Below are 24533 nucleotides of genomic sequence, written 5' to 3'. Positions count from 1 at the left end.
AACAAAATGAAACAATGTCGATAGTTTAATATTTTTTTTAAGATACCCTCCAAAAATAGATTTTTATATCATTTTTATAATGTTTTATTTTATGTTACATAAATTTAATATGTTACATATGAAATATTATATGTTTTTGTGATCATTCTTTGAAATATAATATAATATATAAAGAGAGAGAGAGCAGTGATGTATACAAACAGAGAGGAATTATCACAAGATATACAAGATATACACATTCATATTGAAGATGTACAGTATATGTGTAACATAATGATTTTTTTTTAATTTATATATACACGTGTGTGTGTGTGTGTGTGTGTGTGTGTCTGGGAAGTTGTCGCCTAGTGGTTAGAGAGTTTGACTCTTAACCCTAGGGTTGTGGGTTCGAGTCTTGGGCCGGCAATACCACGACTTAGGTGCCCTTGAGCTATATATATATATATATATATATATAAAACACTGTTATCAATTCACAAGGCTCCCAGGAGTTGTTGAAACTGATGCACTTATGATATTCAGCCAAAGTTGGGACACATATAAAGCACCACTGAAATCATATTCAGCAAATGAGTAAAAAAATCAGTTACGATCCAATCACAAAGGCGGAATCAAATGACATGCAAATCAAACAGCACTAATTTCATCATCTCCTGCTTCTTCATTTCAGCAGTTATCCCCTTCAAACCTGCCAGATATAATAAAACAGCTGTCAAGCATTCTACAATCCAAACGCCTTTCAAAAATATCTCTCTCACACACATACATTACAAATAGAAAGAATTCTGCACAGCACACAAATGACAGCATGAATGATGACCAGAGAGAAAATAACATTCATGTTAGTGCTTTGTGAGATATCTAAAGGATAGACGCATTCTCACGGTCTCCGTAATATAGATTCTTCTCATATATAATCAGAGGGAACGCTGTGCTAGATACACATATGAATGTGGAGAAAATTCCTCCGTCTGTCTGTCTCATTAAAAATCCCTCATTAGGAATTCTGGAGAGCACGTGAGCATGCATGTCTCACAGTGTGAGGGTCAAAGGTTAATGCGAGCTGTCAAAAGGTCTGTAATTAAGAGGAAGAAACATGGCCACTTCTGTTTTCCAAAGCACCAAAAAGAGCCCGTTCCTGAAGAGATCCACAACTTCAGACCCCAAACAACCAGTGTGTGAGCACTTGAATATAAAAGTTCTTCAATAAAATATTTGTAGATGATTCTTGGAGTTTTTAATTAACAGCATAGAGCAGAGTTGAAGCCGTGATCTTGCAGTATTAGTCCTGAGACCTTTTGAGACCTGATGAACATGGCCTTGGTCTGAATCTCATTACGTGGTGTCTTGCTCTGGGTATAGGTCTCAGGCTGAGGCAGTCTATTTCAGCTGTACTAAAGGTGATAATTATCTCAACTACCAGTCAACTTCTGGGGAAAGATGTTTCTACGGCTCTTCATGTCTTTTTGTGTATGGAGCATGTACACTAACCAGTAGGCCACTAATGTGACATATTCGAAAGTGAAACCAAAGTAAAATATACCAGATACAGGTCCTGTCTTATTGATACTTATGATCCTTTTTCCACCATATTTCAGTAACCAAAGCATATTAAGAATTAAACAAAGCAGATGGTCTCAGTTGCCGCGTTTCCACCGAAATTACCCGGAACATTTGTACCAGGAACTTTTTTTCCCAGGAACTTTTTCCCCCCAGACCTGTTGCTTTCTGCGTTTCCACCGCGGTGTAAAGTACCGGGAAGATTAGGCAAATAGACTGGTGACGTAGGTCTGCGCGCGTTTCTCAATACAAAGTACGCTGATTTTGGACGTGCATTCTCGGTAGTGCGGACTTTGCATTCGACTCGGAGTGTGATGTCCACGACGACGCAAATCCAGTAAATCTGCAAACAGCAGCATATACTTGATAACTTCAGTCAGCTGACCATGGCTACTATTTTCCTCTCTGTATTTACAATAAAACGAAAAAGGATATCAAATACCACTGCCTCTTTTCGTTTTCATTTAAGCATAATAACAGCTGCAGAAATTAGTTCAGGGATATGTGTATATATACAGCCATTACAATGAAACGAAATATTATATAGATTTGCCTTTTTTATTTTCATTTTAACATATAGATAAATTGAATACAGACCAAAGAAAACCTGTTAGATTTACCCCGCAGCTGAATTATATTTTATGTTTAACCCCTGAAGAGACATCAGAGCCAGCGGCACACATCAGAAGGTCTAGCCGAGTTGAGGCTGCTTCTCGGCAGATAGATGATCACTGAGCGACTGCTGATCGCGTCGAGCTGAACGTCTCTGAGATCGGCGAAACACATTTTTAAATAGGCGCTGTCTTTATAAATAAACCACATATTTGAGTTTTAAACACCTACATTCTCACCTGAAATACTTTTAAAATTACATTTCATGACACAATAAAACAGTAATATTTTGAACATGATCCGAATAAATTGTGGTTGAACTCAATCAATGCTGCGTGAACTCAACTCGCTTTGGCTTCTGCAATTTTCCTCTCAGTATATTTACAATAAAACTAAATAGGATATCAAATACCACTGCCTCCTTTCGTTTTCATTTAAACATAACAGCTGCATAAATGTACTTAGTTCAGGGATATACAGCCATTACAATGAAACGAAATATTATATAGATGTCTTTTTTATTTTCATTTTAACATATAGATAAATTGAATACAGACCAAAGAAAACCTGTTAGATTTACCCCGCAGCTGAATTATATTTTATGTTTAACCACTAAAGAGACATCAGAGCCAGCGGCACACATCAGAAGGTCTAGCCGAGGAGAGGCTGCTTCTCTGCAGATAGACGAGGACTGAGCTCCCGCTGATCGCGTCGAGCTGACCGTCTCTGAGATCGGCGAAACACATTTTTAAAGAGGCGCTGTCTTTATAAATAAACCACAGATTTGAGTTTTAAACACCTACATTCTCGCCTGAAATACTTTTAAAATTACATTTCATGACACAATAACAATAATATTTTGAAAATGTTGATCCGAATAAATGGTGGTTGAACTCAACCAATGCTGCGTGAACTCAACCAATCAGGATGTTTAGCGGCCAAGTCCCGCCCCCGAAAGTTCCGGAACTTTGAAAAAGTACCACCTCGCCAGCAGGGACTTTCTGAGGGGCATTTTTTTACCCTGAACTTTATTTAGTTCCTGGTTCCTGCGGTGGAAACACACCGAGTACCAGGCCAAAGTCCCTAGTTCCTGGGTAAAGTTCCTGCGGTGGAAACGGGGCAAGTGTTAATGATCTAACAAGTAACTGCAAATGCAGGTCATAAATATATATACGGTAACCAGCATTTGCCTTGCCTTGTCTTTTTGGTATGCCATGCATGTACATACCTAAATTTACTGCTTCATAAGTCAAGGGTCAATTATACAATATGATGACCTCCTTGCACAAACACGTCACTGTCTATTCAGCAGAAATGCAATTAAATTGACCAAAGGTGACAGTAAAGACATTTCTGTTTCAAATAAATGCTGTTTGCATGCACTTTATATTCACCAAAAAAATCATGAAAAAAAACTATCACCATTTCCAAAATATTCTGAGAAGAAAATCAGAATATTAGAATTTCTAAAGGATCATGTGACACCGTAGACTGGATCAATGACGCTTAAAATGCAGCTTTGCCATCATAGGAATAAATAAAACTGTAAAATATATTAAAATATGAAACAGCTATTTTAAAGTGCAATAATATTTCACAATATTACTATTTTCACTGTATTTTTGATCATATAAATACAATTTTGATTTTGATTTCAGCTCTTCCATTAACAAACATGCCTTTAATATATTCTAAATTGACAGTTCCATGTTTTCTCCAAATTAAAATGAAACTGTCTATATCAAACTGTGTCAGGGTCTCACCGGGATGCATCTATAATCATTTAAGATGCATGCAGCACACAAGCTAAGCGTCTTTCATTCAGTCGTGATCCTATCAAATCAACAGAAAATCCAAATCCATTGTGACTTAAATTTGGAGCAGGTATAAAACTTAATTTACCTGACCTGACAGCAACTATGTTTCCTCTTTTTTTATGATTTGGCTAAACAGCTGTTCAAATGAGATTTTTGTAGCACCAACGCATTAAGAATTTAAAACACAGCATTTCACAATCAGCTTAAGCAAATATGTAAATCCGGCCATAAAACAATTACGGTTAGAATGTCCTGCAACTGGTGATGAAACAAACCATTATGAGGCAATAAGGCTTTATACAAAAAGTACGCCTCAACAATAGCAGTGAAACAATGTGGGTTTGACAGACAAGCTCATTAGCTGTTTCAAAAAATAAATTGTAGCATTATGAAAACCTCCATAAATGACTAATATTCTGGATAAATTGTGAAAAGTTGTTTTTGGAGAGTCAGACAGCAAAAGCGAATTTCCATCAACTATTTCCACACTAATGGTAAAAGCCAAAGTACATATACCAGATACTGACCCTGTTTTCATGATGCTTGTGATGCTTTCTGCACACTATTTCACTCACCAAAGCATTACAAGTTTATTTAAAGACAGAGGAATTAAATCAAGAAGATGGTCTCAATGTTTAGGATCTGAATGTGAAAAAAAAGTATAGATCAGGGCCCATATTCATAAATAATCTTAATGCAAAAAGTAGCTCCTAGTAACAAAATTCAAAGAAAATTCTTAGAAATGTGGGCGTTTACTCTTAAAATTAAAGAAAAAATCCTAGTAAAGAAAAAAGTAATTCAGAAAGCATCTTAACCCTTCAATGAGGTCTTAAGGTCAAACTTGTTAGGAGCACAGACGAGGACTTTTAAGAGGCTTAAGAGTTTCTTTAGCAGAGGAGAAAATGGCAGAGAGACGAAGAGGCAGAAGAAATGTGTTGCAGACAATGGATGACAGTGAGTTAATAAGATGCTATAGATTAGATCGTGCAGGGATCATGTTTGTGACTGATCTTATTAGAGACGTGCTAACATCTCCGACACAGTGCAGAAATGCCATAGCGCCAGAAATTAAAGTAATCACTACATTACGATATTTGGCAACTGGGAAAATGCAACAATGCAATAGATGATTTGGGTCTGTCACAACCTTCTGTAAGCAGAGTGATCACACAAACAATTACAGCACTTTCAGAACATCTTATTGTGTCGCAGTTCATTTCGTTTCCACTGGACATTCCCACCTTGCAGGCTCAAAAAACTGCATTTATGAATATAGCAGGCTTAAAGGTGTGCACAAGCAGGGGGAATGAACCCTTAATAGTTTGTGCTATACGCTCCCATGTCTGCTTCTTGTCCCTTGCTGTGACACCCGGCCCGCCTTGTGTTCATCCACTAACTGGGCTAACAGTAAACACTATTCCTCTGTCCAGTTTGGCTTTCTCGCCCTTCTTGGTTTTGATTCCATGTTTGATAAATTAAAACCAAAATTCAAACCGCCACTTAAATAGGACAGCAATCATTGTAATTGGAAAGAGTGGAACAATTTTTATCATTCTAAGCCAATCAAATACCTTATAGGAAATTAAAAGCATGGTAAATAAAAAAAGGATTTATATACACACATATATAATGTGTATGTGTGTGTGTGTGTGTGTGTGTGTGTGTGTGTGTGTGTGTGTGTGTGTGTGTGTGTGTGTGTGTGTGTGTGTGTGTGTGAGAGAGAGAGAGAACTGTCAAATAAGAAAAATTACGCATGTAAATTCAAAGTGCTTGGACAACCAACCAATCACAGTCTTCAAAAGATTGTGTCATACATAGCAACGGGGTCAACCCCGCCTCCTCACTAAGATGAAAGTTTTTGTCTTTTCCTTACTCAGAGCTGCTCTCAGATCGGTTCCGAATCGCTCTTAAGCTAAGACTCCTACATAAAAGTTTTTAAGCTAAATTAAGAGTTTTCTGAGAGGATTCTTAGAATCGTTATGAATACAGGCCCCTGACAACTTATAAGCTTAAAGCAGCAAACTCATTTCACAACTGAAGTAGTCACAAATGATGGTCATGAATATACATCTAAAGACAGGCTGTAACTATGAGATATGCCTGGCCTTTTTGGTACGCCATGCATTTGGGACAAAAACAAGACGTCCAATTTTGGTGTCAATTTTCACATCAAATTAAATTTACAAAAGTGATAGTAACTCTGTAACTTATGGTAAAAATGTATGAGAGTCATAGATTTTTGCTAAGAAATAATAACATTAAGCATGACACATTCTAATGTGTGGAGAAAAAAAAAGCTGTATTAAACTTTAATTGCTTTGATGTTTGAATACCCTTTATCGTCTTTGTCCCATGTACATACATACATGTACTGCTCCAGTAGACATGTCCATGTCATTGTCTGTTCACCGGCTGCCCTGTGCATGAATCAACAAAGTCTCAAATAAACAATACAAGTCCCAAATCAGGTCTACAGGAGGTATTGGAATAGCTTTGTCCTGATTGGATTTCCCTATTTGCTGGCATTCTCTGCATCCAGGCCCTTATTAAAGTGACATGCAAAGGGTCTGGATCACATCAGAGCAGGGGGACTGGTAATCACCCATCTAATGCCATTTAATCCAGTTTACTGATCTAAACTAGGAAGTAATGTCTCTCTGTTCTTTTTGTTTATCTTTTTCTCACAAGGCACAAATGGCCTAACCATCATGAAACCTCAAAGTTACTGATTTGAAAACCCCTATTGGTCACTCATGCATGACACACAAAAACTGCACAAGAGTCTAGAATACGTTCCTATTATTTTACTATTTTAATATGCTATTATTTTCTTAATTAATTTTTTCCATTTTCATTTTTTTGTTTTATTAATTGTGTTGTGTTTTTGTCATTTTTATACTGTCTTACAGGAAGTGCATATATATATATACTTTTTTGTTAAATTGATTAAATATATACTGAATCATCTAATTATTAATCAGTGCATTCTGGGATTGTCTAACCTATGAAGAATTACATGCTATGCAGTTTTAATTTTTGACCAAAACAATGTATTTTAGAAGATAAGTCTAATTTTGCTGCCTATTTTTGGGCTTTTTGTCAAACCCACATTTGTGATGCCCTAAAATGCTCACTATCTAGGCTGCTTACATTTTTGCTGAGCTACAGACTAAGATGTTGCCCTCACACTGAAAAACAAATCGACATTTAAAATGCACTGCACAATGCATTACGCAGAATGCTGTATAATGTAGTGTGACTCACTTTGGCGTCTGTGCGTCATCTATTCTGTTCCCCAGCTGGAACTCATGGGATTTGCTGCGGTGCAGAGCCGTGAACCCTGGCAGAAGGTGGATGAGCTTCCGGCTGGCGGGCGGCGGGGTTCCAGGGGCCTTCAGTTTATTCCTGCGCCTGACCTGTGGCGTCCCTGGAGGGGTCATGGTGTTCACTACTAAGGGAGTCCGCGGAGGGGTGTGGGCAAAATGCCTCTGTCTGGGGGAAGGAGGGAGAGAGTGATGTCCCATATCCAGAGGCGAGGGGAAGAGGCCATAGTGAGGGTCCACGGTAAGCCGGTCTGTTGGGTGAGGGGAGTAGAAAGGGGGCGCCAGGGCCTGGGGACTCTGGCACAAGTGCTGGCTGTAGCGCGAGTGCAATTTGGGGCTCTGGGAGAGCTGGAGACGGACCCACTGACTGTGGTCTGACGGCCCCACTGGGGTGTTCTCTTTACCTGACTCAGACGTGGGCCATTGAATAGACCAGTCCTGCTTGGATCCTGTGGACACAAAGTGTGAGAGATGGAGGTTTGTACCAGCCAGAATAAAGGGGAACAGGTAATGTTGGGAAAAAACACTGGAGAAGATAAGACAAGGACAAATAAAAAAAGAAGAGATCAAAAAAGTGAAGAGACCAGGTGAGGTGAGGTTACATGAGATGAACCAAAACAGGCAAAAATAATAGATGAGACGAGACAAAATTAGACAAGAATAAAAAAAAGTGGAAAGGGGCTGATAGAATGCTGAGGTATGACAAACAAATTTATTTTAATTTAATTTAAATACAGTAAATAAAAAATGAGCAACATAATATGTATTTTACTTAGTTTTTACTAAAATAATCTGACATAATAAATATGAAAATGAATATTTAAAATAATTTTATAAACTTAAATTAGTTTTTAAAATTTTACACAAAATTTACTAAATTATTTGAAGATAAATCAGTTTAAATAAATAAACTCAACTTGATAAAAAAATCTGCAAAATAAAAATTTTTCAAATAATATTTATCAAACTTATTTCATATAATTAATTTGAAAATTAAGCAATAACAAAAATATTTGTTTAAACAAATAAACTGAACTTGATTGAAAAAAACTTTTAAATTAATATTTATTTTACATAATATTTTCTAAAATAATTTATCAGTTTGAACAAACTAATTGAACTTGATAAAAAGAAATCTGTAAAATATTTTTATAACGTTTGCTAAAATTATTTAAAATAATGAACTGAAAATGAACTGAAAATTTAAAATAATTTACTTTAGATAGCTATAACTCCTTATTTCTGTAATCCTCAAACAGAAAAAAACTTACTGGCTAATGCTGATGATCTGAAAAACATAAAACCACTAGACAAGAAGAGCAGAGGTGACAAGGTATAAGAGAAAAAAGAGAAGAGAAGAGAAGAGAAGAGAAGAGAAGAGAAGAGAAGAGAAGAGAAGAGAAGAGAAGAGAAGAGAAGAGAAGATGCGTTTTGATACCAAGGGCCAGATGAAGGATGTCAACAGTGAAGAGACTCAGACAGCATCTATCATGACAAACAGACAGAAAGATGAAAGGATATGTGTGATTGAGAGCAAAGTGAGTCTGAAATGTCGCAATATAATGAGTTCTGAATTTGACGGATACGTAAAAACACCACAATGACAACAGACACACAGGAGAAAGAGAAACGGATGGTGCCTCACCTCCATTACTGTGTAATTTGTCATCCTCAAGTTGTTCTTGAAAAAAAATAATAATGCATATTCATTAATACATATTCAAATGAAATTCAATTCATTAGATTTCTCTGCATTTTCTTAAAACAATATTACTATTGCAATTAAGAATATAACTGAAATGTGTCCCTTATAGCAGTTTTTTTATGTTCATAATGGAATCACCAACACCATTAATGTAGACCAGAGGGAAATTAAAATACGAGTCAAAATATGATCCTCCTTTTTTCTTAAGATGACCATTATGCATCATATCATGTTTTTCAGTCTCTCTAGCTCTTTCTCTGTTTGTTTTCCTCTTTCGAAAATGATTGTGTTGACATAAATACAGAATAATTTGGCATTACAGAGAATGAACGGAAAACCAGCAGACAGACATTAAATGTGTCTAAACTCTAGAGAAAGTGTGGGATTATTTCATGGGATATGTATTTTCATGAGATTGAACGTGAGCTGTAGAAAATGTCTTCAACTCTGGGAGACCAGGTAGGCTGCTGTAATTTGATTGATGGCACTTTTATATATAGAATAACTGAAAGACAAGAAGATGGATGGAAACCCAAATGGCTTAATGTGCTAAAGAACATCAATTCATTTTCAAACTCATCTAATAGGTTAATTGTAAAAGTGGTACATTTTTCTTTCAAGTTAGTGAATTCCGTTGTAGAATTACTTGCTGAGAAAAAAATACAAAAGCTAACACTGGGCTGGCAAGAGGTACTCCCTCTTGGTCTGTTCACGGGATATTAAAGGCAGGGAAGGTCTAAATGATTTGAGCAACAAAAGGAATTTAAGATTAAACATTGCAATACTAAAAATATTTTTTTTTCCTTGAGGTACAGCCATATTAGCAAAATTTCGTAAACATTTTTTAGGCAAAGAAAAGGTAAATTTCAAACAAAGCAGCATTCTCTGGTCAGCACAGCTAATCCATGAAAAAAATGTAATCCATTATAAAATCTGTGTTGGGAAATCGAGTGGATTCCTATTGAAATTACTAGATATTGCCCTAGAACAATGGACAAATGTAACTGCACCTTTAGGCTTCAATGTAATCACAGCTCATCATGTCAGGGCAAACATACTAATATTGAGGCCACACTGCAAAACTAAAAATTATAGCTTCACTAAGTCATGGTTTACGAAGAAAACTTTATAAAAATAAAAAAAGAGAGAGAGAAATTGTCAATTTCTGTCAAAGATCGTTAATCAGTAATTGCTTGGAATCCACAATCTACTGACTCCACACATGAACAAACACCATTACAGGACCCTCCTTCTTGTGGTTTACCTGGACTGAGGCTCAGCGGTCACAGTTCACTACGCACAAATGATTCTAAGGGCCCTTAACAACCCCTCAACCCCCTTACAAGACACTCAAGTTGCTCTAGGGGACACACTCCCACTCTTTGAGCATGATGGGAGATAAGTGTGTTTGCCACTCCTAAGGAGGGGTCCAGTGGGCACAGCTGAAGGATACTTCTCGCAGTCCTCTCATGGCCTTAAAGATGTTCAAATAAGCATTTTTAATTACAGAAGAGAGATGACAAACAAGCTACTCGAAGTTTCAAAGTTTCAGGCATGGCCTGCGCTTGACCCGCCGAGAGATGTGTGAAGTTTGCAATGTCAAGTTGCTTACATGATTGAGAAACCAATAACTAACTACTTGGCCAGTTGATATGTTTATTAATACTATGCAGAGCCCCGGAGGAAGCTTCACATTAACTACATCCTTCTCCTTCTTTCAGTGTGATTTTTAGGGCCTGACAAACAAAAAGCAACCCTAAGCAATTATCCTATAAGCATATCACATCTTAAAAAGCACAAAACTAACCAGACTGACCATAATTGGACTTAAAATCAAATGTCGTGTCCCTTTTTAATGTTAAAATACTGTATCCTATCATAGTGCCAATGTGCAGAAACAGTTTAAGCCTATTGTAGGTTGATTTCTCCTAAAAAAAAAGTATCAATATTATAAACCAACAAAGCAACAATATTGACTCAAATTAGTTAGTGGTGGGACTACCTGTTTGTCTAATGGGAACTAATGGCAAAAAGAAGAAGGGAAACCTCTTACAGTAATTTTTTCATGAAAGTTAAATTCATTTTTCAAAAGCCTTTCTTACATAAATTTATGTAAGAACTAATTTGAGGGATCTATACAGAAATGCATTCTTCTCATGTTTTATGAGTGACACCCAATATTCTTCATCAATTGAATGTGTTTCACTTATTTTGTAATAGTTTTCAAACTTGATCTGTAGAATTTTCCACACTATACTAACATTCCAATGGTCAGCAATTATTTTTAAGCACTTGATCAGAACTTATTTATTATAGAAGTCCTTAGTAACTTTATAAATATCTATACTTTGATCTTATAAATGCCTCTACTTTGATATTTACTGATCAATTTAATGCATCCCTGATGAAAAAAACTATAAAAAAAATCATACTGACCCCAAAATTTTGGGTGGTAATGTACATGTATACAAAGCAAAATGTAGAGTAGAAAAGATATCTGGTGAGAAAGTCTGAAACCGAACATACTATATAAGAACACATCACAGAATTTAAACTGTAAAAAGTAATTTTTGGAGGATATAGATATGCCACTGGTATACTGTGTATCCCTATCTAGTAACACCCTGAAATAAGTGCAAAGATTAAAAAAAACAGTTTGTTCTCCAAAAAAGCTGTTGTATTTATTTTTTTTAAAACATCCTCATCTCACACCCCATGTTGGTTTTGTCTATCATCAATTTTCAACCTCAGGACTCACCTCTGTCTTGGTACAGAAAGGTGTGAATGAATCTGTCTGTTGTGCAGCAGATTGTGGCTACAGCTGTCAATAATTCCTGTGTATATTCTCCTGAATGATGAATGTATCTTATCAAAGTAAGAAACAAATGCCACTGATTTCATTCCCCATAACTAATCTCAACTGAAGACATTCATAGCCTCGCAGTAAGTAAGACAAATATCCTTCCAAGTTAGTTTCATTGCATTAATGAGATGCAAATCAATGTCTCTCATGAGCAAAACATGACGTCACAAACTAGAGCGTTATAGGAGTTGCTAAGGTTTTTGACTGGTGGTTCAACCAAAAATTAAACATTGCTGAAAATTTACTCACACTCAGGCCTTCAATGATGCAGATGAGTTTGTTTAAGAACAGATGTAAAGAAACTTTGCATTGCATCAACTGTTTACAAATGGATCCTCTGCAGTGAATGGGTGTCTTCAGAATGAGAGCAGATGGTAAAAGCATCACAATAATCTACAAGTAATGTAAATAAACCACAACATGTGTGTTTACAATAAACAAGTCATTTTTTATCTATAAACTGTTGCTTCCAGTTAAAAGTCCTCTATTCATAACATTGCTGTCTCCAGCAAAAATATTGTCTTGCCTGTATCAGGAGAGAAATATACACAGATCAAGCACAACTTACAAGCAAAACAGTCTGAAACAGTTCTACACAAATATGTTGGTGGATTTTGATGTGAAAGAACAACAGGGGATACTTTTACACTGGAGGAAGCATTATTATGGATTTGGCCAGAAGTGACAGTTGAAACTATTTAATGATTCATTTGTTTCTTAAAAACATGCAGCTTTTTGCTTCACAAGGTGTTTATTGATGGACTGGAGTGGTGTGGATTATTGTAATGTTTTTATCAGCTGTTTGGACTCTCATTCTGACGGCACCCATTCACTGCAAAGGATCCATTGGTAAGCAAGTTATGCAATGCTACATTTCTTCAAATCCGTTCTTAACAAAGTGACATACAGCCAAGTATGGTGACCCATACTCAGAATTGGTTCTCTGCATTTAACCCATCCAAAGTGCACACACACACAGACACACACCGTGAACACACACCCGGAGCAGTGGGCAGCCATTTATGCTGCGGCACCCGTGGAGCAGTTGGGGGTTCAGTGCCTTACTCAAGGGCACCTCAGTCGTGGTGTTGCCGGCCCGAGTTCTGATGAAGAAACAAACTCATCTACATCTCAGATGGCCTGAGGACGAGTACATTTTCAGCAATTTTTCATTTTTGAGTGTACTATTCCCTTAACATGTTGCTAAGGTATTCTGCATAGTTGTTTACGATGATATGCAAACCTATGGGACTTTTTTGACTTTTTCAATGTACCACCAGGTCCAAATCCTAGAGCATAAAGCACCAAGAAACTAATCCACCCAAATCCACCAAATTTAGGTCTGTAGCACAAACAGTGTGGGTTGAGTTACATGACCAAATTGAATATGCAGGGTCAGAGGTTTGTTCAGATCCCTAATACTAACTATGAGCCTTATAACACCACTAATTTCATCCAAACATCCAAACTACAGAAGAAAGAAGGAGAGTCGACCGATAATGATTTAGCAAATCCTAATGAGAACATGTCAAAGTTTCTGAAACAATGCATTTGCAATCACGACCATTGCCTAGCAACAGTACCTTATACAACTGCTACAAAGGGATGTATGGATACTTCTATTAGCATCTCGATTAGCAATGGCATTATCACAAGTCAAAGATACTGCCATTAAAATCACAAAACAACTCCAGAAAGGTGGCAAGATGACACGTCGCCCACGCAGTTTGCCTATACATCACAGCGCTAATCATTTCCGAATGCCGTTAATTAGGTTGTGCTCTAATAATAACGCAATATGACTGACTACATGACATGATGACTATGAATATGACTTAGCAGGGATATTTCTGTCAAGGCAGGGCTAATTATAAAGGCTCTCAGCCATCCACAGTGGATAAAATACTGACAGAGAGGAAATGACACATGCATCAGATCAAAAAGACATTTGAGCCAAGTCAAAATGACCAAGTCTCGCCAACCAAACATGCCTTCAACTGCATCACAGTTTTCCCAAAAATATTAAGCAACACTACTATTTTCTACATTGATAATAATAAGACATGTTTCTTGAGAATCATTAGCAAATCAGCATATTAGAATGATTTCTGAAGTATCACTTGACACTAAAGACTGGAGTACTGCAATCTGAAATTCAGCTTTGCCATCACAAACATTTTAATAACATTTTAAAATATATTAAAATAGAAAACCTTAATTTTAAATTATAATAATTTTTCACGCTATTACTGTTTATACTGTATCTGTAATCACATAAATGCAGACTTGCAAGCAAAAGAGACTTAAAAAAAAAAATAGACATTTGAACAGTCGTGTATAGAAATGTAGCTGTATTAACAGCATATTTTACTAGTTGAACAATTCTACCAGCCTGAAATTCTAAATGGAATTTCTATGGTAATTTGGAACCATCCGTACTATAAGTGCATCACAGGATACAAATTTTCCAGTTTTTATAAACTGAGCAGGGAGCTAAAATGAATGCAAAGATAGGATTTCAAAGATGCTGTTGACAGAGCTTAAATTGTATTGAACCTGGAATATTTGCTTAAAGCCAGTTACTGAGTAGTGACAATGTCATGGTTTATGTACATTTTTGTACATTTATTTTATGAAAACAACCACCTTTGGGCAAATATTTGGGCAACAACACTTCTGAAAAATGGCTTATTTGTAAAACTGTTTGAAGGGCTGTTTTGGGGGAGAAGCTGAAAAAAATACATCCCAATTACACACTAATATGAATGATAAGCAGCACTTTTTTTTACAATGTATAAAGTTACTGTTTAAAGGTTAAATATAATACAACTAGATCAATAAAATAACACAATGAGCAGTATTATACACCTATTCATCTTTATTAACTGGTAGATATATACTGACACACTGAACATGAAATTGGTATATACCGTATTTTTTAAAATAGGCTATTGAAAGTTCTTGAGAAACGGCTGAGATGTGTCTGTCCACTTTTGTTACGTTGTGTATGCCTTTTATAAGATAATCCCTGTTAATCCCTCAAACCAGAAAGATGATTTCTCCCCTGTATGTGTAGAAGAAGTTACAGCAGCCGATTCTGTTCTAGAAAAGAGTCACAACAGTGGGACATTCACACTCTGAATACAATGATCAAAGATGTGCCTAATAAATAAATGGCAGAAAACATGAATGCAAAAAATGTTAGCATAATGTTAAAATTAAACATGTTAAATAGCTTTCAGTTAAGTTATTTTAATTAATAAAAGAACACTGCTTAAACATGAGACGAGTTCCAAAAATTATGGTATAATATACATAAAAATTACACACTACTTCTGAACTGTTCAAAAGTTTGGGGTCATTACAACTTTTACAATTTTTATGCTCACAAATGTTTAATGTTCCGGTATGCTCACCAGGGCTATATATATATTATATATTTATAAAGGAATGAAAATAATATTTTGTAAAATTCTAACAATTTAAAATAACAGTTTATATATATGTGTGTGTGTGTGTGTGTGTGTGTGTGTGTGTGTGTGTGTGTGTGTGTGTGTGTGTGTGTGTGTGTGTGTGTGTGTGTGTGTGTGTGTGTGTGTGTGTTTGTTTATTTATTTATTTATTTTTATTCCTGTTATGGCGAAGCTGAATTTTCAGAAGCAATTATTATTTTCTATTAAAGGAAACATTTATTATAAAAAAATATACACATATAATAAACATAAGTTTCAATGTAATTGTATTAGGTTTCAAATCAAGCAACATTATGCATGAATCCCTTGCACTGCTTTGTTCTGCCTGTAAGAATCCTGTTTAATATATTACTTTTCTCTGGAAAGCAATGAGGTGTGAGGTCTCAAACTCACTAAAATCACTAATTCAGTTTAGTATCCTCTCGACGACACTACAACACCTCCAATTCTCTCTCTGTCCTTATGAGACCTCTACACCTTCAAGAGAGAGAGTTGAAAAGATACTGAGATGAAGGAGAAAAGACTGCAGGCTAGTGAGGGGCAGACACAAGGAAAACATTTTTTTTTATGAATTCTGTTGTCATTTACACAAAGAAGAAACAATATCCTTAGTGGGTTTGGAATGACATGATATCATATAAATTCATATAAATTAATCAGTCTGAATAAAAAGACACTGCAGAGATGAGAACAAGAGGGGTAGAGAGACAGACGGAGAGAAAGAGTGAGAAAGAAAAGAAAGAAAATAAATCAAGATGACGATAGATGCCAATTCTAAATTATACACCAAGCTCTCGTGATGGCTGGAATCCCCACAGTCCTTGTGTGACACCTGCACTGGACTCTGAAGGAGCCCATGCTGGGTCCTCAACAAGTTACGAGCATCTTAAAATCCTCTCTAAGCCATCTTTAAACAAAGCAATCCAGCCTGATCACACTTTCAACAGTGCAACCGGCGGTTAGCGCTGTGTCTGAACACTATCACAGCAGGGAATCCACGTTTGCGAAAATTCAGGCACCCCAGGGCAGCCGCACTAACACTACTCAAAGCAAATACAGAGTCAATGGAGGAAAGAAAGAGCGGATGCGAGGGTACTGTGGATTTGCTAAAGAGATACAATGAAAACAAAATGCATTATATATCTAATCACTTAAAAAATACATGCACAATTTGATCAGATGGAGAAAAGCGTGCAAACAAACACTCAAATATAAGATCACTTTAAAAAAAAACACAAGCAAAGCTTGTGTAAATTTGTATGCTTGATATAATTTACCTGTTAAAGAATAGTTTTCCTTTGTTTTCTCACAACCCTATTAGAACTCATATGCAACATAGTACTAGACTGAAAGAGTTTTGCTGCCCACTGTTGGCCAACACAGGCATTTTTGATTTCCCCAGAAGGACATTTTTTGTCTTTGAAAAATATTTCATGATTGATTACTGGTCATGTTTGATTATAAATCTGGCTCATAAGCAGCCTATCAATCAAATCATTAATCATAGGCAACATTAAATTTGCAAATCATTAACTTCCATGGAAGCAGAAAGCTGCAAGATGTACATACGATGTTAACATCAATTGAGGACAAAATTATTAGCAAAAAAAAGTCCATAAAGCAGGACGCTCCAGCCGTTTAAAACATTAATTATCAGCTTTCTAACTTAATCACAAACTGGTGAGGATTTAACTTGGACTGAGATTTGAACATCTGCAGAAACACTTCCTTCAATCATATCTTTTTCAGGTAAGAGCAGTAACAATCAGCTCCAGCTGTGGGGATAGAGGACAAACACTGCAGGAGGATCTAGTTGATCATTTAAAGTGTGATGTTACCTAACACTGTTATCAAACTTTGCTGTATTTCAGACCGTGATACAATGCTGTCCTCCAGTGGTAGAAACACACACTACAAATAAGCTCTGAGGTATCAAACTGTATAAACATAGCCCTGAAGCTCACTGCAATTAAAACATCTGGAGAAAGGCCTTGTTTAAATAAAACCTTTTAATTAAATTAATTTATTAATTCATTCATGTTACAAATACTAATACATTTAAAAACCTGAGCCTCACGGGGTGCCATATTATTCAGTTAGTAAAACATTTCTGTGCAATGTACACGTTTTTTTTTGTTGTTTTTTTTCAGTATGGATTCATTACAAACTGATTCATCAAAAGTGACAGTAAAGACATTTATGTTTTTGTTAATAAGCACAGCTACTGAAAACCTAGCTTTGCCATAACATGAATACATTATAGGTAACACTTTAGAATAGGTAACACTTGTTAACTATTAACTACGACATTTTTCTCAATAAATTCTTAATTTGCTGCTTATAAATAGTTAGTAAGGTAGTTGTTAGGTTTAGGTATTGTCTAAGATTAGGGATATAGAATAAGGTTAAGTAGAATAGGGCATTAATATGTTCTCAATTAGCACTAATACATGGCTAATAATCTAGTAATATGCATGCTAATAAGCAACTAATATGTGTTACCTATTCTAAAGTGTTACCAAAATATATTTTAAAATATATTAAAACAAAACAAAAAAAAACTGTTAAAATACTGTTTAAATTGTATTTTTTTATCAAATAAATGCATGATAACAAATCATCAATATTGCTAATTAATATTGTTAATATTTTAACTGATCATGGCTCATCCAGTCATAATTAGAGTTGTGACTATCTGTACAACTTAATTAAAAATGAAAGAGTTTAATGTACTATGCAGACAGACTCAAGTGCACAAAGCTCCTTCCCATTCAACGATCTGTGATTAATTACCTAAAATACAAAATAAAGCCTGCACACACACAAAACTCTATGTTCTCTATAACTAAATGTATCATATTAAGCAAATTCAGATGCATTACAACAGAGTGACAGTGGTTTTCCATCCCAGTACAAAATAATGAAACTCAACTTTGTGTTGCCCTCTACTGGATGATCTCTAATATAACTTTTCTTTCATACCAGAACAAAAATAATTTGGGACCAAAAATAAAGGATACCTCTAATTAACCATTCAATTAATTTTAGAAGAAATAAATGCTACACCATATAATGAAATTTTTTGAGAATTCTGTGTTTTCATACTTTTCTGTACTTTTTGCCATAAGTGAAGACAGACAGACAGGTGATACTTGACAGACAGACAGACAGACAGAGACAGATAGACAGACAGACAGACAGATAGATAGATAGATAGATAGATAGATAGATAGATAGATAGATAGATAGATAGATAGATAGATAGATAGATAGATAGATAGATAGATAGATAGATAGATAGATAGACATATTTTTTCATGTTTTTATTTTTAGCTACATCCTGTGAACTCACCTGATTTGTGGGCTGATCGTAGACATGTGAGCGAGGCGTTGAGCCGAGCACATTCTTCATCACTCGCTCCAAACTTCTGCAGCGCCTCACACACCTGCTCATCCGACATCTCCAACAGAGCCTCCAGAGTCAGCTCACCTGGAGAGATCTCCTACAATAAAGAGACACGTCTGAGATGTGCAAGCTGACCTAGACTGAAATATATTATTTGTATGTCATTCACTTGCACCCAATGAGATTTTTAAGATCAAGTGGATTTCGAATACAACTTGAATACAACACTACTGTTAAAAAGTTCAGGGGTCAGTTAGAAGTGTTTTTTTTTAAACAAAATAATTACTTTTATCAGCAAGGAAGCATTAAATTTATCACAATTGACAGTAAAGACATAATGTTACAAACCATTTCAATTTCAACTTTAAACTTATGAAAAAAAATCCTTAAACTGTCCCCAAAAGTAAGTTTCTTTTAGTCACATATACATAATTTATTCACATGCATACATGTTCCTCAAAATTCAGATAAGTTGGTATCAAAATGGCAAGCAGTGAAAATACTATATTTGCCCATTTAATTACTATGGGAAATTCAAAGTAAAATTGCATAAAAAAAATATTCAGAGTGCATTAATAGAATGAAAAATCACCAATAATTTATTCCTTTTTAAAATGTATCATGTTAAACAAATATATATTTTAATTCAAGTAAAACATTAAACAATGTTGTTTTATATCCTTTAAGTATGATTTGATCTGAACAAAGAAATCATTTGAAATAATACCCTACTTAAAAATAATATAAAATAACAGGGTTTACAAAACTAACCTACAGAATATAGGAAACTTATGACTGATGACAAAAGACTTGAGACTTAACTTGGACTTATAAAAATGTCTGCAACACATACAATTACAATAAATGTATTACAGGGACATATTAGACCAATAAAACATGCTTTTCTCAATGGTGACAGATTCAAAACTACAACCTTCACTTGCCATGCAAGATGTCTACTACATCACAATATTTAAATTTAAATTTACTATTTAGTGCGCAACAGTCCCTGTCTAATTTTTAATCTGTCTTCATTCAAAGAGTATTTTTCCCATTAATTTTTTCCAATGATAATTTTCAAAATGTCTTTAAGAGTTCTAAACCACAAACTAAACCAATAGGCTATGACTTGAATCACAATATTACCTTTAATTTGGAACAAACTGTATTTGAAAATCAGACAAAAAAGGCAAAGGTACAAGACTCTGTGCTTTACAGCTCTTACGATGTTTATGGTGATTATGTGCTTTTGTTGCTGAAGTTCATGGTGATTATGAGCTTTTGTGGCTGAGGTGTTTTTCCTGTTCCCATACTGTACTCCCAAAAGGAGCATAGTCTGGGTGTTGTTTTTTTTCTCTTCATTTCCCTAATGTTATGCTTTATTTCTTCCTCAATTCCCTGTCTTCCTGTCCTGTCTACCCCATTGTCATATTGTATGTATGTTGTGTATGTATGGACAGGTTGATGGCTAATTTCGCTGGTACTTGTGACTAGTGACAATAAAGGGCTACTACTACTACTACTACTACAACTACGAGGGAAGGCGCTACAATCCCATTAAGCACTGCAACTGACATATCGAATTAAAAACAAAGGAGAATTATACAAATATTGATTTAAAGATGCTTGTTATATAGAGAGAAAATAACTTGTTGAAATAATGCTGAAATAAAGCTGATGGCTTCAGCAAAAGCATATTCCATTGGTTAACTGCCATATGGACAAAATTAATAAGATTTTTTTTTTTTTTTTTTTTTTTTTAGGAACTGTTGTGTTGTTATAGTTGCAATTCCTTCTCCACATCAGCAGAGGGCTTCAGAACTTTGGACAGCGCCATCACTTCAGCACCAAGGACAGCGACACAGGAGGAAAAACCTCAAGGCCTTCGGAGTATCTGCTGTTCTAGATTATGTTTACAACCTTTTATGCCATAAGAAGGGAAATATTTCGAGATGTACTAAATGGGGAAGCTCAGAAGCAGCTACTTCCCACAAAATATCCTGATCCTACATAAGCTTGCTCTCACGAGCCAACTATAAACCAGTCACACATTTACATATAATTTTCAAATCTCTCCACACACGCACTTAAATCTGGATTTCACATCACTATGTTCACTTTAGTGTACAACTTCTAGATATTTATATATTGCATTTCATTTCTTTCTTATGTTTTCTGCCTTTCATTGCATAAACATTGCTTGTAAAACATTTTACTGCCATCCCATTTGAGCATGTAACTGGGACTGAACTCTAAAATTGGGTAATTTGTTCCTGTTTTCTAATCATATCCTCTTACCAATTTCAACTTGAAATCAAGCAAGCACTGACAATGAATCAATATGCTGTAATTAAACCAATACTAAGGCTTAGGGTTAGTAAAAAAATATGATACATTTAATATAAACAAATAAAAACATCAAACAGATGTAATTGTTTTTAGTAATAAAGCGGAGTAAAAATTTCAGCATTTAAGACAAGATTTAGCAACATTTTTTTATTCCATATTTTCACTTGCAGTATCAACACTTACTTTTCTTTTCTCTGCTTGATTGTTTGGATCTGGTTTGCAAATATTGCTAATAACAGAGATTACTGTTCTTACAGTATATTAAGATCCTTGCTTTAAATCATACATTACTGTGCACTTCCAAAAAATTAGAGACCAACTGAATTTATTTGCTTGCCAGATTTAGATGCATTTGGCACTTAATCATTCTGTACCTTGATAACAGATAGTATAGAAATTAATGTTTCTAACTGATTGGATTAACTGAAAACTTTCATTTTCCAAAGACATGAGCTGAGACCATCATTATTATAGCATCAAATAATCTACTATTATAGTTTTTGTCAATATTTGAATTACTTTATTTTTATATATTCTGTTATCATTTTAATTTTAGCTAATGTTTTCATAATATTATGTTATTGTCATTTTTATTTTTATTGTCATTAAAAATATATGTCTAAATTTTTTATTTTGGTTAATGTTTACTTCAAGCAAATGTTTTAATGGTTTTAGTTTTAGTTAACTATAATAACCCTGTTTGAGACAATAATACAATTCTAAAGATTTCATTAGTTATGTCAATCACAGGGCTGATTACCTTAAGCAAATGATTAGCAAATTTTTCACAATCAAATTTATGCATGATATTTCTTGAACTGGATCCATGAAGTCTGAACTTTTCTTGACAGGTGACTGTGATGGAGTTGGTCAATGAAATCATCTGTGGGGCGGGGTTTGTTTGTGCACGACTGGTTTAGGACACAACACACAGGATTGTACAAACCTCAATAACCTCCTTCCTCAGGTTAACAATGCGGAACCAGTGTCCCAGCTGCGGGAATCCATCCAACTCCACATTCCGCTCCTGTAAGGACACTTTACACTTGCAAGAGAGCTGCCGACTAAAATACGTCACCAGTTTACCCTGAAAAAAAAGAAAGAAAGAAAGAACTTTATGTAAACACTCATTAACCTATATGATTTATAAACATTTTTAATATGCAAATATACATTGAACAATTTACATCAGTTACATATGCAGAAATGTATCTTTAAATGCAATGTTTGGCATTTTTATCTGTCCTTCACGCCACTCAATATTTTATGCTCTCTTTGAACAGATTCACAGCATGTGGGAAAAACATGATTATTCTAAACTGGACAGGTTTCCCAAGAGTGATGTCATTGCAGTGTTTGTGCAGGGAAACGAGGAGGAATACGAAGGCAACATTTTAAGCTTTGTTACTGCCTCCATGAATAAACAACATACACAAAAGCTCACAGGAGACACTAGCTTATTTTCAACACTGAAAAGAATTTCGTACAGATTTTTTTTTTACTCTGAAAATACAATGAAATTTTAAAGTAGAAATACGGAAGTAGTATTGTTTTAGTTTTTTGTAGTTTTACCTACATCTTAAAAAAATTTTTTACAGTGTATAGCACTTTCCAATTTTCTCTCATGTACTGTATTTATGGTTTTAAAGACTTTAATATGGAACTATTCACAACTATTTGAGAGGCAACAAGCATAAATGAACTAAATGTGCATTTACATCAAGTAAATATTGCTAAAAAATAATACTTTGATGCGTTTTCTGTCATGATATATTCATGTTAAGATGAAACAAAGATCAGCAGGTGAGTTTTTTAGTTCAAATAGGTTTACACTGAAAATAAAAGGGTTTTGTGGTTCAGCTCCATTCCCAGCATGAACCAGGGCATGAATAATTAATATTGCTGCATTGTTGGACCATATACCAGTTTTGTTTACATAGTTGTTGGGGGTTTTGTTGTCAAATTTATAAATGTTAAACATTTTAAGGTTTTTCACAAACATTAAACATTTACTTACTGTGTAAATTGATTAACTGAACTTAAAAAGCCATACAGATGGTTTCCTTGAGTTGTATGAACACTTTTTTTTACAACATGCAGCAAAACAATGGATTTGTTGTGTCCTCATGGATTGTCCACAAGCAAGTCTGCACTATAAAATATAACATGTGGAATATCACACACTGGATGCCATCAAGATAAATGTTGACCTTTCAAGCCAATGAGTAAATAATCAGCTATTTGATTATATTGCATTTCAGCCTTATCAGTTTAATGAACACTGTCCATCTAAATCTTTAGTCAGTTCAGTTTCATTTTTGTTGAGTTGATCTCCCATGGCAACACAGTTTGATGAATATCACTGTATGAAAACAAAACATATTGTCTGTGGGTAGCTGAAATAATCAAAGATTAAAGCCTAGAGACGTTCCTTTTAATGTACATTTTCACTCAAAGTTCTCAATTCACTGCCTGAACTAAACACCCTTTCTGAACTGAGATGGACTGACCCAAATCCTTGTCATTTTTGCTTGTTATTTTGGACTGGCTGCAGGTATATTCTGAACAAAACAGATTCATTCTTTAACCCAAGAAATCCCTAACTTTTTGTCAGCTGAACCCTAACAATTAACTCCGTTTTAAATAAATATTTCAATCATTTAACAACACACTGACATTTTAACAGTTAAGCGTCACATGACATGCAGGTAAACAATAAAATATTTAATTAATTTAATTTTTTATTTTTTATGATTCAAGATAATTTTTTTATATTGATTGATTGATTGATTGATTGATTGATTGATTGATTGATTGATTGAGATATCTGTCCATTATTTTACTTATTCTTTACTTATTTATATATATAAAAAAGGTAACTGTGACTTTTATCTTACACTTCTGATATTATTGGAACTGTGACATAAAAGGCACAACTACCTTTCTTTCTTTTTTATTCCGATGCAGTAATGGGCTTCTATACAGTAGATACGGTTTTGTTTATAACGTAATTTAAGCCAATGGCGATTTGTAAGCAAAGGACATGCTTGTTTTAAACCATTACCAATTAATATTATTAATACAACATCATAATTAATTATAATCCTTTATTAGAAAATACTACAGATTTCATCAGTATCTGATGTATTCAAAGGACATGCTTTGTCTAGACCACATAAAATGTCCTTGAATGAGTTTTTATTATTTTTGGTAAAAGCTCATATAGTTATTGAGGGATCACTGTATTGCTGCCATTACACTTTGAGCATCACAAGTGCCTGGTAAATTAAGGATGCTAATGTCCATCACCAGATAAACAAGCAAGAACCCCCTGATAATATCTAATGTTTGTAATTATTATTCCATCAACATGAACAAACAAAGTGCTTCATTTTGACATACTGACACTAGTGACAGCTGCAATC

The 24533-nt window shown here is 34.8% G+C and overlaps 1 protein-coding gene across 1 annotated transcript in view; it reads right to left on the bottom strand.

Moving 5' to 3' along the window:
* The window catches only part of LOC132139996 (kinase suppressor of Ras 2-like), a 103071-nt gene that overhangs the window by 76186 nt on the left and 2352 nt on the right, over positions 1-24533 (bottom strand). The window contains exons 2-5 of the mRNA XM_059548741.1: positions 22055-22195; positions 18706-18856; positions 8958-8993; positions 7254-7761 (exon numbers count right to left, since the gene is read on the bottom strand). Coding sequence (XP_059404724.1) covers positions 7254-7761; positions 8958-8993; positions 18706-18856; positions 22055-22195 — 836 coding nt within the window. The remainder of the gene's footprint in view (positions 1-7253; positions 7762-8957; positions 8994-18705; positions 18857-22054; positions 22196-24533) is intronic.

Source organism: Carassius carassius, chromosome 4 (assembly GCF_963082965.1).
Source record: "Carassius carassius chromosome 4, fCarCar2.1, whole genome shotgun sequence".
Classification (NCBI taxonomy): Eukaryota; Metazoa; Chordata; class Actinopteri; order Cypriniformes; family Cyprinidae; genus Carassius; species Carassius carassius.
This window is presented reverse-complemented; position numbering and strand designations above follow the sequence as displayed.